Genomic DNA, 18,302 nt, shown 5'->3' with positions numbered 1-18,302 from the left:
AGTGAGGTACATTTCCATTTTAACTTCCTTTATCCAGATCAAACAGAGTGCCAATGATTTATGTTGACTCATTTGTTTGTCGTCATTAGATGTCAACGCTACGTAGTGGTCGTAAGAAGCAGACAGCCAGTCCCGATGGCCGAGCCTCGCCTACCAATGAGGATTTGCGCTCCAGCGGACGTACCTCGCCCAGCGCGGCAAGTACTGACAGTACTGACAGCAAGACAGACTCCATGAAGAAGCCAAGCAAGGTAAACACAGCACAGACTCACTGACTCACTGAAACCTTGTTTTTCTATGCACATGTCTCTGTGAAATGTGCCGTAATGGCTCTGCTGCTTTGGCTCCACAGAAGATTAAAGAGGAAGCTCCTTCACCCATGAAGAGTGCCAAACGGCAACGAGAGAAGGGAGCGTCAGACACAGAGGAGCCAGAGAGGGCCAGTGCCAAAAAGTCCAAGACACAAGTGAGTCTATGGTCTTTGTTTTACTTCCCCTCATGTGATTCAGTGGAATGCATATACATGGTATCATGATGCTCATCCCTCTCTCTCTTCTGTCCCGTAGGAGTTGAGTCGGCCAGACTCGCCCTCAGAGTGCGAGGGGGAGGGAGAGGGCGAGAGCTCTGACGGGCGCAGCATCAATGAGGAGCTTAGTAGCGATCCTAAGGACATTGACCAGGACAACCGGAGTTCCTCCCCGAGCATCCCCAGCCCCCGCGACAATGAGAGCGACTCAGACTCCTCTGCCCAGCAGCAGCAGCTCCTGCAGAGCCAGCACCCTCCAGTCATCCAGTGTCAGCCAGGCACCTCAGCAGCCTCCTCGGCACCTCCTCCACCTACGACCTCAGCCCCTTCACTGCCCCCACAAGTCTCCCCGACAGCGGCCTCCACCTCTCTACCTCCCCAGCCTCTGCCACAGGCTAGCCCAATGTCTCTTATCCCGTCAGGAGCATCCCTCCACCCTCAAAGGCTTCCTTCTCCACATTCACCGATGACTCAGGCTCCGCCTCCTGGCCCCCCAGTCCCACCTCAGTCATTACCCAGCTCGCATCACGGCCCCATGCCTCCCATGCCACATCCACTGCAGCCTGGCCCATCACACATGCCTCACCCTCACTCCATGCCCCCGCAGGGCTTCCCTGTTGGTCAGTCTCAGGTCCCACCCCCGCCAATCTCTGGCCAATCACAGCAGAGGCCGCACACGCCTCCTTCCCAGTCCCAGTCATCTGCTCAGAGTGGAGGCCAGCCTCCCAGAGAGCAGCCCCTGCCCCCTGCCCCATTGTCCATGCCTCATATCAAGCCCCCACCAACCACACCCATCCCTCAGATACCCAACCCACAGTCCCACAAACACCCACCCCACGTGTCCGCACCTCCATTTCCTCAGATGCCTTCAAACCTGCCTCCACCTCCTGCCCTCAAGCCCCTCAGCTCTTTATCCACCCACCATCCTCCATCAGCACATCCACCTCCTCTTCAGCTTATGCCTCAGGGGCAGCAGCTTCAGCCTCCCCCAGCCCAGCCTCCAGTTCTCACCCAGTCCCAGAGCCTCCCACCATCAGCCAGCCACCAGCCTCCCCCAGCCCCTCCACTGCCGCCCTCTGCAGCGGCCTCGCATCCGAACGGGCCACCGCAGCCGCCATTTTCGTCCCATCCCTTCAATACAGTTCTACCTCCAACCGGCCCTCCCTCATCGTCATCATCAAACTCTATGTCTGGCTTACCGCCTCCATCTTCCTCCGCTCCATCCTCCTCCATCTCCATGCCACTCCCTGCCTCAGTCTCTTGTGCCGGACCGGGTCCAGTGCTGCCACCAGTGCACATCAAAGAGGAGCCTTTGGATGAGTCAGAAGAGCCAGAGAGCCCCCCACCCCCACAGAGAAGCCCCTCCCCAGAGCCTACTGTCGTCAATACACCCAGCCATGCCAGCCAGTCAGCACGGTATGTCTACAAACACCTATTTTGACCCAAACATTATCTTAAAAGAGGAAAAACATGAACCTATGCAAGCTGTTATTTATCAGTAATCTGTTGAGCTGCTTACTGTCTTGTCTGGGGATGCTGATTAGCTCTCAAACACACCCAACAACAAAAGAGTCCCTGCCTTCAGGTTTTAAGGCTTTGATGTAAGCAACAAATCAAATGTCCTCAGCAAAACCAGCATCCAAGGCCACAATTAGCCTTGAGCTCTGAGTGGCTGATGGCGAGGAATTATCAGGGATTGAGAGCAGGGAGATTAATTACAGTGAGATGCAAGTGAACAGAGGCATCTGAATATGAGTATCTGTAGTTGCCTTGTGCTTAAGTGGCTCTCAGACTGCCAATGAATAGCAATGAGGATTTTAATACATACTCAGCGTAGCAGCAAAAGTGAATGCCAAGGGAGTTTGTTTGCTTTTGAATAATGGACCAGTGTAAGCGAACACAAGCTGTCTTTTCATCTAATGGGACATTATCCTTCCATTCAACATGCAGAATTCAAGATGAAAATAATGGCATTAGCCTGTTTTGTCTGTCTGTAACAACTATTTATGAAACTGGAACATTATTCAGTTGTTCTGAGTAAATGTTGAATGTGTTAAAGGGTTTTGGTTTTTTTTTTCTCTCCACCGTGACCTCAGGTTCTACAAGCACCTGGACCGGGGCTACAACTCGTGTGCTAGGACAGATTTCTACTTCACTCCCCTGGCTTCATCTAAGCTGGCCAAGAAACGAGAGGAAGCTCTGGAGAAAGCCAAGAGGGAAGCAGAACAGAAAGTAAGGGAGGAGAAGGAGAGAGAAAGGGAGAGGGAAAAAGAGCGAGAAAGAGAGCGGGAACGAGAAAAGGAAGCGGAGCGAGCTGCGGTGAGTGGTTTGCTTTGTCTCTCTTTTGTTTGACGGTGGTTGCATTAAAAAAAAAAAAACTCTAATACAAAACATGATGTTTTCCCCTCACAGAAAGCCTCCAGTTCCTCTCATGAAGGCAGAATGGGTGAACCTCAGATGGCCGGCCCCGCCCACATGCGCCCACCCTTCGACGGCCCCCCCACTACAATTGCAGCTGTGCCTCCTTACATTGGCCCCGATACCCCTGCCCTGCGCACCCTCAGCGAGTACGCCCGACCTCACGTCATGTCCCCCACAAATCGAAACCACCCCTTCTTTGTGTCCCTCAACCCTGCAGACCCGCTGCTGGCCTACCACATGCCCAGCTTGTACAACGCCGACCCGGCCATGCGGGAGCGCGAGCTGCGAGAGCGGGAGATGCGCGAGAGGGAGATTCGTGAGAGGGAGCTGAGGGAGAGGATGAAACCTGGTTTCGAGGTTAAGCCTCCAGAGATGGACACACTCCACCCTTCTACAAACCCCATGGAGCACTTTGCCCGGCATGGGGCAATCACGTTGCCCCCCATGGCCGGCCCTCACCCTTTCGCCTCCTTCCATCCTGGTCTAAACCCATTAGAGCGTGAGCGGTTGGCCCTCGCTGGGCCCCAGCTGCGGCCAGAAATGAGCTACCCAGAGAGGTTGGCTGCAGAGAGACTCCATGCTGAGAGGATGGCCACAGTGGCCAATGACCCCATTGCCCGTCTACAGATGTTCAATGTTACGCCACACCACCACCAGCACTCGCATATTCACTCCCATCTCCACCTGCACCAGCAAGATCCCCTTCACCAAGGTAAAAGAAAGCCCTGCCTGTACAAACACCTCTTTACCACTGTTAAAGTGACACTGCACAACATATGAAAGTAGAATACATTTGACCAGTTATTAATAATGTTACGTCCATTTTGGAGGAAACTAAATGTAGTTATTGCTCCACATTGGTAAACACAGTCACATTGTCCAGAACGTTAGTATTTGCTAAATGGATATTTCAAAATGGCTTTGTTCTTTTTCTTTTTTTTTTTTCCTTTATGAGAGCAACTATTTCGTCAGAGTAGTTTGTTGTATTTCCAAAATAGACGCTGTCTTCTTTTTATTTGTGCAACATTTATGTTGCTGTAATTTAATTTATAAATGGGAAGACGGATGAATCGATCTTAAACTTGTCAATATTCCAAATTTTACCTTTACACATATTCAGACATATTCAGCATGTGTTTTTTTGTGTTTTTCAACTGGATTTTGTAAATGGATGTATGAATGTTTTAGCTTCATTTTCTTGACATTTTATTGTGATATTGATGCTACTGTGAATTATAATGTAATTATATTAGCTATATTATAATTTGAAATGGAAAGGGAGATCTTTAAAATCAGCACAAAGATGAGCGGACAAAGAGATGCAAACCACTTGTAAATTGTTAATATATATTTTTTTAAATAGTTGAGGACCAAGTGTAGAACCTTGTAACCAGTGTCAAATCTTAAGTCTAGTTAAGAAGCATCTGCACTTAACAGGATGTTGTTTTCAGCTGTGTTATTCAGTGTTATAGGCAGTTTATTTTAAGAATATTTGATTGGATAAAAGGGTTTTAGTAAAAGAAGGAAGAAGATAATGAAAAGCAAGCCCCTGGTTATTTATGAGCAGGTTAAATCATGTATAATGAGGGATTCAAGCAGATGAAAAATTTTGAGGAGGTTTATATGAAGTATCTTGTCTAATATACAATAGAGGGCATCAATCATTGTGCTGTAATTTGAGTCAAGATGTCTGTAAATGAATCCAGTTATACTACTTCCCTCATCACAGTAAAGAGTGAACAAAGGGGCCTTTGAATTAATGGTTGTTCTGCTTCCATATTGTCTAGTTTAAATTTTTACCATATCATCTCTCTGCAGTAACGCACTGCATGTTTTATCTTCATTAAGTTTCTGATTCAGCCAACAGACACTGTTGAGCGGATAAATATAAAAAAAAGTATCAAGTGGTCCCTGCACTCTTTGGTCAACTTTGAGAGGAGTAACATAATATTAAGCTGTCTATCACTAATGTCTGTAGCATGCAATGTCTGTGATGCATCGTGAAATGAGTGTACCTTGAACCTAAGACTCTGACACCCAGAAGGTGGTGGTGAATGTCTTGTGTGTCCGTCAGGGTCCGGGGCCCACCCGCTGGCAGTGGATCCCCTGGCAGCTGGACCTCACCTGGCCCGCTTCCCTTACCCGCCCGGCGCCATCCCCAACCCGCTCCTCGGCCAGCCGCCACATGAACACGAGATGCTGCGCCATCCAGTCTTCGGTGAGCTCTCGGCCAACATCAACTCTCATTAACAATAATATCTTATCCAGTCTATCAGTCCGAACTTTGCCAGATCTCCTCTCATCAAATCTTTTGTTTGTGCCTCCTGCAGGTACTCCATACCCACGGGAACTGCCAGGAGGTCTGCCCCCGCCCATGTCCGCAGCCCACCAGCTGCAGGCCATGCATGCCCAGTCAGCTGAGCTCCAGAGGCTGGCCATGGAGCAGCAGTGGCTCCACGGTCACCATCACATGCACGGAGGACCGCTGCCTGGCCAGGAGGACTACTACAGGTCAGATAAGCAACAGGGATTACACTGAAAAAAAATTTACATAAACTGATCGCGTGTTGCCTTTGATTTTCCAAATACTAATACTTGATGATGTTTGTGTTTCAGCCGACTGAAGAAGGAGAGCGACAAGCAGCTGTAACCAGCCGAGGGAGGCGGCGACTGACAGGTGCAGGACACAGGAAGTTGTTACAGAGCGGTCTTGCAGAGGCTCTCCGGGGTCGTCTGGACACATTCAGTTTTGAAGAACGGAAAAGGCCAAGTGGATCGTCTGAGAATTCTTCTGATATTTTGGTTTTTGCTCTTGTCAAGGACTTTTTTTTAATTATTATTTTTCAAGACATTGACTTTCTTTGGTATATAGCCAGTAGTGACAACGTCCTCAAGACTCCTGCATGACAAGCTTCCCTGACGTTTTTTTGTAGGTGCTAGAACAAGACACTGTGCTTATCAACAAAAAAAAAGACAAGACCGGTCAGGCCGTTTATTGAAAAATAACAAGTGCTATCTTAAATTCAACATTTATTTTAATACATTGTTGGAGGTTTTTCATAATTTTAAGAAAAGCTACAGCATGGCGTTTTTGAGTCTGTAAATAGTATATATAAACATATAATTATTATTATAATTATTATTATTACTAGGTGTGGACTCCAAACCAAGTCGTTTCAACCTCCAATATAATTGTTTTGAAGCATTATCCCTTGTTTCAGAGGGGAGCACCATGGCATTATATGAGCAGTTTCTGAGAGAGTTGCGGTTCAGTTGTGACGTTCCTCTGACATCACTGTGTTAGATTTAGTCCCGCACACACTATGTAAACCATAAACCTGTCACACCCACCACGTCCATTCACCACACACCTTTGACACGCAGCAGGTTGTCAGAATGTGTAAACTCAACGCGTTGAGTTCATGATTTGATACACTTGAAGAGGTGACACAGTCGTCACTGAGGCTTCTGTAGAGTGCACACTGACGCCATCGTTTCAAAAGAAAAACAAAGTTTGCACTGAAAAAGGATCCTTGAGATCCACTCAATTGGTTTTAGCATTTAGTTTAAAGTCAGTATTTAAGTCAACAACATGGAGTAACACTTCATTACTTTTTGTTGTTTTTGCAGAAAATGATTTTAATTATGAATTTAAAAATGTGGACACCAGAAACATATTTGGCAGAACTGAAGAAATTAAAAATGACTTCAAGTTCTTTTAAATTATTGGGACTTGAATTTTAACATTGTTCACTATAACAGGAGCCTGACAGGACTTCAGGATTGTTTTAAATGTGTGAATGGTTGTGAGTCGGTGCTAGTTTGTGTTGTGGTGTCCCCTTTCTTCACCTGGTCCAGTCATCCATGTTTGTTGCAGGTCTCATGTCTGACTGAGTTGTGCTCCAGCTAGGCTGTAATAATGTTCACTGTGACACTAGAGGGGGCCTGCCGACACGCGACCACCTGTAGGGAGAGGGTTGATGAGTGAGTGAGTGAGTGAGTGAGTGAGTGAGTGAGTGAGTGAGTGAGTGAGTGTGTGTGTGTGTGTGCGTGTGTGTGTGTGTGCGTGTGTGTGTGCGTGTGTGTGTGCGTGTGTGTGTGTGTGTGTATGTATGTTATCCTCACAATGTTTCCATATGCCTTGGTTCCTTAGGGATACACACGGCCTCCTGGGCCACAGGAGGGGTGTGTTTGTGTGCCACTGACTGTTACAAGTACTGTTGACCTGTCATACCAGTGCACATGAGCCCAAGTTTTTTTGTTTTTATTTTTTGTTTTTAAATCCATGACATAAGTTGTGCATTTGTTCCATGCACTAAGACTGTTTAACTGTCATGAAATTTAGAAAACTGTGGCTTTTTTTAACCAAATGAAGAAACTGTACTTGCATTTAAAAGTGATCATATCTTCTCTTAGAGCACTATAATTTACATTTAAATGGTTGCAAACATTAAACTCTTGGCCCGTTTTTAAAACTCCAAAAAAGTCTTTTAAGCCCTGACCACTCCCTGTCACTCTGTCTTGCCATCTCCCACTGATTCCTGTCCCTCTTCTGACGATGTACTCCTCATCATCATTATCATCATCATCCTTTGCCTCGTTTCCTGATGATTCCCTTGCCTTTTACTCCCTCTTTTTGTGTCTCCAAAACCTTTGATGTTAAGTGTTGTCAATGGTTTAGCTTCTTGTTTCAAAGCGGCAATAGCAGAATGTAAATTCTGACTGCTAAGATTTATATATATACTGGTATCTTGAAGCTTATTGTATATATGAGTAGTCGCCATGGGATGACACAATGTAAACAAAAAGTAGAAATAATAAGAAAAATTGTGAGTCCTGTGTTCTCTCCATTTGAGTATTTTGTAATTTTTTTGAAAAATTTGTGGAATTAAAATAAACGACTAAGTTACACCACAAGATACGCTGCCCTTCTTCTGTTATGTCTTCTGATGCATCAATGAGTCATTTATTTCTTTGTAAACACAAGTTGTTTGTGTGCTGAGGTAGAGCAGACTGCTAAACCCCAGCTGCCGTGAGACAAAATAATCCTGTTTTAGGGGCAAACAGTTTTGATTACTCACTGCTCATTGGCTGAATGGCAAATAAAGAAAGGGAGAAAGACTCTTTATTCCCTCTGATTTTTACATTTGTGAAATGTAATTCTCCAGCTGAGCAGAGTTTTGATAACACTCATGTCCTACATTTGCTCTTGAATAATAGAATTTTTGCTTGACGGGAGAAATGTGTTACGGAACAGATCAAGCATTCCTGTTTTCATATTTTTTCAGCCTTCCATTTTCTCAGCTTCACAAATACTGAGCTTTAAGAGATCACCCCAGCAGCAGGTAGTGAATCTCAGAGCGGAATATTGCACTGCTGTGGTATAATAACATCAAAGCCAGGCTAAGCCAGAAGGAACACCTACTCAGGCTGAGATGCTTTGCTATCAGCGGGGCTGGGCTGTCATTTCATCCTGTGTGTGGGGAGTGATAGACCAGCAATCTGTGATGGTGTGCCGCAGCGATGGCTGTCATTTTGAGAGGGAGCTATTATTCTGCTGCTGCTCTCTGAAATGATGTCCTGTCCTCGGGAAAATCGAGGTTCCTTGGATGCTCTATCCTGGGGCTGTCATGTGACGGCCGCCTTGTGAGGAGGTGCTGCTTGTTGTTGCCGGCTCGCCTCACCTCCCCATAAGACACAACAAGACGTCAGAGCCAAGCAGCGCTGGCTGGTTGAATAATTCATCCCCCCTCCTCCTCCTCCTCATCCACACCGGCGGTGGAGCGACTGTGACTTGTGTCAACTCAAATCCTTCTCATAATACTGTGTGTACCCCTCAGGCAGGCACACAGGGATACAAAGTCTTAAAAAAATCTGCTCCCTCTGTCTGAATCGCAATATGTCTTGTGCTGCTCTCACAGTGTTATTGTGTTTGTTGCAGCAGGTCTCGGACACAGAGCCTCTTCATCTCCTCCATCCTCCTGTCTTTTCTTTCGCTCCACTGTTCCTGCCTGCAGAGCGTGATGCTCAGTGGCAGAGAGGAGCCTACATGCTATTAGTGCATTCAGTCGGAAGCTAGCTGTGTTCCTTCAGCGGGTAGCTCTGTGGCTGCCCAGTAGCCGAGCGGGGCCCTGTTTATCTAAAAAAGAGCTGTGTTGACACAGAAAGCGAATCTGCAGTCGACTCACTCCTCATCCACTGCCTGAGTTAGATACAAGACACATGATAGGAGATATTTAACACCTGGTTTTCTCCTTAAAAACACCATCCTGTTTGTTCATTTTTGTGCTTGCAGTAGTATTAAAATCATTGGAATCCATATTTCCTGAGGATAGTATTTTTTGGATTGCTTCCTCACTCAGATCTGGAACGATACTCAGTCATTTACAAAACAAGCAACCTGTGGTTATGTAAAAACTCCATCTAATAAATTGAGCCCAGCTGTAGGAGTTTGATGCATGCAAATAAAAGGTAATTAAACACATTTAAAATGCAAATGAACCAGCCTCGAATATGCATACATGCATTTTATTTAAAACAAGGTTCATCCCTTCATTTCAGCAATTTGAATATTTATATCAATGAAACAGCCTTCATTTTCCAAGGAAAGGTTAAAGCAAGGTTTTCCTATAAAACACTGGAATGATAACTACACCTGGGAGAGTCAACTTTTAAAGTCTGCTTAATGGTAAAATACTTACATTATCACGCTGCAGTCTGCTTTCAAGCTCTTTTCTCTGTAAAGTCAGAGGGGGGGTCCTGCAGGAAACCTCACCTCTGCATCTGTCACAAAGCTGCTGTGGAAACAAACCTGCCGCTTCATCAAAGACACGAACGTCCTTCAGATCTCCAGATAATCGATCCCAGAGTTTGTCCGGTGACTCCTTCACTCTCTCCCCCAGCAAACGTGGCTCCTGGATTCTTCTGACACCAAGTTTATCGCTTCAAGTTAGTGTAGTAAGAAGTGTGTGGGCAGTGTGTGTGGTCTGGGAGTTGGGATGTTGAAACAGATCAGTGGTTCTCAAACTTTTTCTGCCCCCTTCAGAAGCTAAAAGTTTGCACCATCATTTTATCCAGTATAAACAATCTTAGGAGAAGCAGCTAATAAAAAAGGATCCATGTTGCTTCTCTCCATGGACCGGCCCCGCCTCAACACCCATCACTACATAAGTTCACGTTGTTAAATCATAATTGTTACATAGTATCATAATATATACTATATTATGATACTGTAACATAAATAACATATACTATTCTGTCATAACACCACCACACTATTATTATATTATTCTATTTACATACATTTTACAATATCAGCATATTTTGTGTTGTAAGATTTATTATTATTATTCCTTTTTTTCTCTCTTTTTTGATATCATTTCAATTATTATTATTATATATTGTTTTGTTTTTTCATTCTATTATTTTCATTACATTCTCCCAACGATTCTATTTATATGACATCATTAATGTTCATTATACTTTCCCTTTCACCTTCTCACAGATACATGCAACTACATCACTTATAAACCAGGAAAAATACACACACACACACACACACACACATACTGTATGTCATAGACACATACCATATACATGATGTATATTATTTTCATTTCTATATCTCTATAAGTGTTTATTGTTTTTGTTATTTACATGTCCATTATGTGTACCTTCATGTTTTTATTATGCAAAAAAACCCCCCAAAAAACAAGCATATAATCCCACACGCGTATAATCTATAATAATAGACAGAAAGAGACTGGAAAGAGACGTTGTGCATGATGCGTACTTTTGCTTTTGATACTCAAGTACATGTTGTTTACATGTTTTACCTGTATTAAAGTTCAATTTGACTCTGTGTTGTTGCTCTTCTTACATCGGTAAAAGATCTGAATACACTGGAGGTGGAGTTCTCAATATGTTTTCAAGAAACTGTACTACCGTCATAAGAATACTGGAGTCCCACATCACATCTTAGTTAGACACCAAAAAAAGGATTTTTGAAAAACAAAATGGAGAAGGGGAGTATACTGTAGAGCTGCATACCACAGTATAATATTTCATCTCTGAGAGTCGGCTGCCATTTTGACCAGCCTTAATGTTCAATCCCGGCATGTGTGCTGTAATGACTTTCCCTGTGTGTGTGTGTGTGTGTGTGTGTGTGTGTGTGTGTGTGTGTGTATGTATGTATCAGTTTATCTCTGTGTATCTGTTTGCGTTGCTGCCTGCTGTGTGTTTGAGGCCTGGGCTGCAGCTCCCATGCTTCTAATGATATCCTGCTCTCGCATTCCTGTCATAGCCGATCTGTATTCCCCCTTGTCTGCTTCAACAGATCAACCCAGTGCAGCCACAGGCCCGGCCCGAGCATTCCTCATCCAGTCCCAACGCACGCGCACAACCACGCACGCACACACACACGCCCTCAGGAGGCCTCTGCTGACGCCTACCGCAAATCTCACACGTACTGCCTCTCGTTCTCCCACACTCCTTCTCCCTTCTGTCTCTATTGTTTTGAGTTAGATTTCAAGGGAACGGCCTGTAGCCAGAGTCGTAGGAGCTCTTTGTTCAATAAAGCGTGCCAGGTTTGGTTCCTCGCTGGCAGAGGACAGACAATGCAAGGCTCACACACTAGACTTCCAGGCTCCTCTTTAATGTGTTGTCATAAAACATGCAGCTGGCAGAGACTTAACGTTCAGTGGGACTCCGTGCCGCGGCAGCACACTGCGCCCTGGGTATTGCCCTTCCAACTGTCCTCGTACATGTTTCTTACAGTAGCGTCTGTGCACTGTCAGACTCACGTAGACCTGACATTTCAGCTCCTTCACAGCACAGCATTTCAATTCACCGTTCACCCAGTGGAAAATCTGAAAAAATAAGGAGTTTGCAAAAATGTCCTCTAGTGTCATTTGAAAATAGCGGGACAGTGGAGGGCTATCGGCTCTGTTGGCAGCGCACTCCTTCAAATTTATTTTTCAGATGAAAATAAGACTTCAGGCTGTCATCTGATTTACTTCTCCTCTGCTTAAAGGGAGAAGAAACCCAGAGTGAATTTAAGAAACAGTCTGCGTACTACCATGTGGCTAACCTCTAACCCTTCTAATGTGAAGTCATGTGGGTTTCATAACCTTTTGTAACTCAAACACGGATTTGTTTTAGCCTTGCATTTACAAACAAACTCTGTTAGTCTTTAAACCAGAAAGTATATAATGAATCCCAAAACAACTTACACAGATGCCAACTTAATGCTACAATTCAGGAGTCTGTTTGACATTACGAACTTCATTGCAAAAAATTCAAAGCATCTAAGTGCTTATTCAGTCCTGCAGCACTCCAGTTTGCTCTTATTCTTCATGCAGGTGGTGGCATTTAATCTTCCTTTTTTTTTTTTTTTTTTTCCCTGCCACGTCTTTCACACGAGGTAAACTGACCTGAAAGCTCTGTGAGCACTCACTTTGTCACATCCAGCATTAGAGCTTGTCTCTGAATTAACATTGCAGTGTCAGCTTTGACTTTTAACTTGACAATAAGTCATGTCATGTCATCATTAGTCATGTTAGTCTATATTAAGTTAGTCTATACTTTGTTTTAGTAAAAATGTGATGACCTCCTCTGAAGTCATGCACAAGACAATGTAGGAAAAGAAAAGTATGAAGGAAGCTGAGATCTAATTTTCTTGTTTAAAAAAAGCTTAACAATAAATGTATACGTTTATTAATCCACACCTGGTTTTCCTTTCAGGTCTTTGTTATTTAAAGCTAATAAGAGAAATGTGAGTTGAAACCAGCCACAGGAAGCTCACTGTATTGTTAGACATGACTCACAAAGAATGTTTCCTATCAAGTTTATTGACTTAAATCAGCTTCCTGCCATCAGATGTGGACGTAGCTCAGAGAATTTAAGTTTGTTAAACCGGATAGAAAACTGATCTGTGACCCACTTTTTAAGAGCAGAGCACATATCTGACAGTCCTGCGAGCTTCCTGTTTATGAGAATCACGTTTGTGCCGACTAGTTCAAGCAGACAACTAGAAGCTTTCATACAGGACATACGCTACATACATACATCCAGCTGCTGCTCTGCACTGCTGGCTGGCTGCAGCACCTGGTCGGCCGTCGGTCCGGCTTCAGGATGGCTCTGCGGAGGACATGATCATGTTGACATCACCTGTCACTGTCACTGTGCATAATACTGTACCTATCAGCTTTAAATGCCACCTCCAAGTGGAAGTGTTGAGTCCCCTGTTCTCCACCAAGCTAAGCTAAACAGCTTGTGCTAATGTTATACTGAGAGCCATTGTATTGGCTGTGTTCAGTTAGGCTTTGTGTGCCTGACAGTATGGCTGCTGACAATGCTCCCCTGTGTACTTCAGTCAGTGTCTTTGTGTCTTGCTGCTAATTTCTGCTCTAATGCTGCTTCCGTCTAGTTACCTGTGTTCAGTATCTGAACAAGGTGCTAATTCATTTCTTTTTCTGGTTTTTGGTTGTTGTTTGACACTTGATAACAATGGGAACACATGCTTTTGCATAGTGATGAGTTGTTGTTGTTGAGTGTTGTGGGATAAAGTGGTTTGAAAGTTGAACAGTTGACGCGCTTCAAACACAGATATCTAGTAGGAGCTTAGTCCGATTAATCTGCTTGGGGGGCCAGGGCAAAAATGTGTTGTTGGGGCCCAATAATAATAACAACATGCAGAGTCATTACTTCCACAGAAAAAGAAAACATCGCTCTAAAGCTGAAATGATCAGTTAATTCATTGTTAATTGTTTAAATCTTTTTTAAAGCAACTAATTTCTGATTGAGAACCGATATGGAGAAGAGCATGGGGCTATTGGGGCCTTGGTGTCTGCAGCCCATGGCTTTACTCTATTACAGGTTTAGTGGTGTGAACTATTTCACTCAAAGCTTTGTGTTTATGTGACTATATGTGCTTTATTCTTCTTCTTCTTCATGTCATAATTACAATTACAAACTTCTGAGCTCCCGTTCTACATTGTATACTACTGCTGTGCTCGTAGCCAAGTCTAACTGTACATACATGTTCTGATGGTTTATTTGCAGCTTTTAAATGCAACATACACAGTTGGGTTAATATCTTAGCTTGCTGCTATATATAAGGTGTGTACAATGTGTTTGCTGGGCAATGGCCACACAGCTAGTGCCGGTCACATGTAGAAGCTGCTTGCTTGATAGTATTTTCCTCTTGTGGGCTGAAGTGCTCAGTAGGGGAACAGTAACATGGTGACTAGTCACCTGTGACTAACTTCCTTTGGAGGAAAGGTTATCTTTGTCATTATTGTGTGTCATTGGATCTGCTGTGCTGAGCTTGGTGTAGGATGATCTCAGAGTTTAGATGCCAAATATAAACCTTATACAGACCCTTTGTTCTCATTAGGGCTGTAGCTAACAAATTATTATTAATGATGAAACATTTAGTCTTGATAATTCTTTGTGCCCAACCAACAGAAAATCCAAACTTTGTCAGTTCAGAGTGGTGTGAAGAGAAAAGCAGCTGTCGCACAACTGAGGAGCTGGAACTAGATAAATGACTTAAACAATTGATCAATTTCATGAAGAAATATTGACTGTCTATTGATTAATCAACCCTTTCAGCACTAATTCACATAAATAACATATGTCTAAATTCTAATTCTAAATCAGACTGACTGAAATCTTGTTTTTCCAGACCCTAAACAACACTGCCATTGAACTGACTGGTTGGACCTGGATTCTTTTATGAATTTTTATTGTTTATAAGAAAGAATATTTAAATAATTCCACGATCAATTTATCCTTAACTAAATTAACCAATTTCGATTACAGATAATTTTGCCAATGACTGTGCTGGCTGTTGTCCTCATATTCAATTAATTTTGTAGCTTAATTCCAGTGAAGAGAACAACAGATGTGATTTGCGAATATCATTAACTGACTGACCTGATGTGCTGAAGGACAGCAGCTTCACACAGTCTCCCCATCATGCAGTTAACCCAGGTTCGACCCTGGCCTGTCATACTTGCTGTGGTGGCTTTATAAAGCCTGCCTGTCTCAGGGTAGCAACGGCACCAAAGCTAAATAAATCACAGCCAGTAAATGGCCTCCCCTCCTCAGCAATTTCCTTAGCTCTCATCAGTCTGTGGGCCGGGACTGATAGCATGCTGTCAGTCTCCTGGAACCTTAGCGTAACCCAGTCCCGGCTTTCCCTGCAGTGTGGCCATGGGTTCATCTGACCTCCTGTTGTTCTAAGAGCTAGTACAGCAAAAGAAAAGGTGGACTAAGGGGCAACCAGGGGCTTAGATGTGCAACCGGTGTTGCCAAGCTGTGGCTTCGGGGCCAGCAGAGACAGGGAGCACCCTGACCTTGTGTTTATGTAATGGCCGTCCCTGTGATAGATGGTGTTGCCAGAGCATTCGCCCGCTGCGCCATGGGGCTGTCCACTTGCCTTGACGCAGATAGATTGGCCTTTGTTTTTTCCCTCACCTCCACCATGTAATTAATCTTCAATGCGAGTCCATGGAAGAGAGTGCTCTGCTGGCGCATGGACGCACCGCCGGGCAGGTGCAGGCAGATTTCAAGGCCCCGAGGACAAGCACCACCTAGAAGATGGCAAAAGAAGATGTTTAAATGCATGCTGCTCCAGGCCTCCTCGCTCACCGTGGTTATCAAAAGAAGAGGCGGCCAGCACAATATTTGTCCCTGCTCCAGAGTACAATTTATCTTGGATGGAAATAGCATCTCTGGGAAGATTCAGCAGTAATAGACCCTCTCCAGCACCACAGCCATCACATATTTTACACTGGGGCCTGGTTTCTCTCCACCTATTGCCTCACCCATACCACATGTTTTCGGCTCCATTTCACAAGATAATAAGGCACTGGGCTAAAATGGCTTAAAGCAAATGAACATATCGTGCTGCTATTTTTCATACTCTTTGAATGTTTCAGTATAAAGACTGCAAATTGACTCGTTCAGCAAGGGTTGCAACAGTAGAGATGCTTTTTATCTTAAAGAACAAAGGAAGATATAATGATGTATAATCCAAAAAATACACGTGGTCCATATATTTGAATTTTTCCTAATATATTAGACGGCAAGCTTTAATGCTTTCATGTCCAACAGATTATGAATGTTCCCTTCTGAAATGTAGTATTTAATAGCTGCACACATTAAGATTAAGATTTTTTTCTGACTTATTCATGACAGGTTGTGATTCATTGTCATTCTTTCCTTTACAGACATGTTTGTTTGTTTTTACCACAGAATACTACAGTGCTGTAGGCTTAAAAAGATCATGTGGTTTTACATTGAGAGAGCCAGAGCTTAATATCTGACCCGGTAACACAGTGGTATAAACACTAAGGATTGAGCCTGCAACACTTCCCGTACGCTGTCAGACTAGCTGTATTATAAAACTGCATTCAAATGCTTATTATAAAATGCAATGACAGGAGACGGTTGATATCTCTATAATGATACAAATGGCATCTATTGAGCATTGTGATCCAGGGGTTTGTAGGCAGTGTTTGTGAGTTGAGTGTAAAATCCTCCTTCGGGTGCAGTAGTGGGCTGCTAATCAGAGGCTGTGGTTAATCCCTTGGCTGTGGAGCTTTTCACCAGCTGAGAGTGGTGAGGTTATGAACAAACTCCACGAGATGGAGGTGTGAAGCAAATCCAGGCAAATCGCTGAGCCTCGAAAAGAGCCAAATGGAGACGACATAGAAGAGGTATATACTTTTTTTGTTTTTGGTTGTTGTTGTTGTTGTTTTTTTTAAGAAAAGAAAGTCTTCATAACGCTGTGCTTCAATAGGGAGCAGAGGGGCAGGTCAGTTTAATGAGGTGAAGGGAAGCCTTGAAATAAATAGAGTTGTGATATTCTGCAGCACAGAAAATAGAAGCACTGGGAGCCATTGAGCTCCAGAGCCTTAGGCGCAGGGCTGCAGAGCAAACAGGCAGAGTGTTAGTTCACTAAATGATGCAGAATGGATGTTGGATAATCACCACACTGCTCATAAATTCTCCTTTAAAGGCGCCTTGTAGAACAGACTGAGTGCATTTTCTTTAGGCTGTAACACTTTACATCTCACACCATAGGATTCAAGCATAGAGTAGAAATGACATTATAATAATCAGATTTAAATTGAATTTGATGAATGGACATGGCTGTAATCAAAACAACATGTTTACTATAGCAAACAGAGCAGACACATCAGCACACTGCTCATCACCGATATCTATGTTCATGTTGAACATTTCTCTGAAGCAGCCCCTGGGGTTATGGTGAAACAGTGCATGATTTAGCCGAGCCCTCCTGCCTCCCTGTAAACCCTCTACTCCGGTGGCTGGCTGCAGATTTAATGGGCTTAGCAGCTGTTGAGGAAAAGCAGTGAGGGCTTGTGGCATATGCTCTGGTTAGAACAAAGAGCAGCGAGCACACCACACGAGCTACAACTGCCTGAGCCAAACGCAGTGCTGCCACAGGGGCTGCAGGCAGCCATTAAACTGTTTTACAGCTTGTGTTCATTCAGTTTATTTGATTGACTTTTTGTTAATGCGCTGTTCTGGGTTTTGAGTACTATGATGAAGTTTTTTGATCCTTTCCCCAGTTTGCAAAAGAGCTTTGAGGAGTATTTGTTTTTAGGCATTTAGGTATATGTTTAATGTGTATATGTGTGTGTGTGTACTGCGTGAGGATGTACAGTAGGTGTGTAAGCTGTTAATATGAAATGAGAGCAGAGGACGTGAATTTCAAAGGTTCTTTAAAGGCACTTGACAAGGCCGCCCTCTTCAGGGAAAGCTGTAACCCCTCCAACACATCTGCTTTCAATGTGCCACATGATGATAGAAAGTGGTGCAGAGAGTCCTCTAGTGGACACCGGTGGAAACTGCCATGAACGGCTCTGTGAGGAAAACTTCAGCATACAAACAGACACAGTTTGCCCTGGCTGACATGTGCTTCAAATTAATGGAAATAAAAGTTTTACTCTGATTTTTCTTTTTTCAAAAGTAAGCCAAAACTAAATTTCTATTTTCCCCCTGTTTTTCAGGCAGATGAACAATGAACTAATTTCATTTTTTTGCCTGAAGCATTTTCATTTGATTTGGCAAAGTGCTCTGTTGCTGCCTGCAAATATGATCAGATTATTAGCAGAAAACTAATTAACTCTAGCAAATATGTGATCCTCAGCACTCAGACTGGTTTCGTTGAGCAGAGTTAGAGGTAAAGCTTCCCTCCCATTATCACTCTGCTTTAAATATACTATTTCCTGTACTTATAACAATCTAACAGATTGCATAGATAGTTTCGCCACACATATATCTGTCACACACAGTCTGGCTACTTCTGCAATTACCAGCT

The 18,302-nt window shown here is 43.8% G+C and overlaps 1 protein-coding gene across 4 annotated transcripts in view; it reads left to right on the top strand.

Moving 5' to 3' along the window:
- The window catches only part of rerea (arginine-glutamic acid dipeptide (RE) repeats a), a 90,115-nt gene extending 82,251 nt beyond the window's left edge, over positions 1–7,864 (top strand). For 2 of the 4 annotated variants that reach the window (XM_023427729.2, XM_023427731.2), the window contains 8 exons: positions 90–251; positions 353–466; positions 567–1,942; positions 2,623–2,845; positions 2,939–3,659; positions 5,022–5,165; positions 5,278–5,458; positions 5,564–7,864. In XM_023427729.2, the coding sequence (XP_023283497.1) occupies positions 90–251; positions 353–466; positions 567–1,942; positions 2,623–2,845; positions 2,939–3,659; positions 5,022–5,165; positions 5,278–5,458; positions 5,564–5,597 (2,955 nt within the window). In that variant the 3' untranslated portion in view covers positions 5,598–7,864. Of the gene's footprint in view, positions 1–89; positions 252–352; positions 467–566; positions 1,943–2,622; positions 2,846–2,938; positions 3,660–4,991; positions 5,166–5,277; positions 5,459–5,563 lie in introns of all 4 variants that reach the window. The other 2 variants (XM_023427727.2, XM_023427730.2) reach the window with 1 other exon arrangement.
- Positions 7,865–18,302: the final 10,438 nt, after the last annotated feature.

The sequence above is a fragment of the Seriola lalandi genome, unplaced genomic scaffold (assembly GCF_002814215.2).
Source record: "Seriola lalandi dorsalis isolate HSWRI2012SDOR001 ecotype SW California unplaced genomic scaffold, Sedor1 jcf7180002054861, whole genome shotgun sequence".
NCBI lineage: Eukaryota > Metazoa > Chordata > Actinopteri > Carangiformes > Carangidae > Seriola > Seriola lalandi.
The sequence above is the reverse complement of the archived record's forward strand: the minus strand, read 5'-3'. Positions and strand labels throughout refer to the sequence as shown.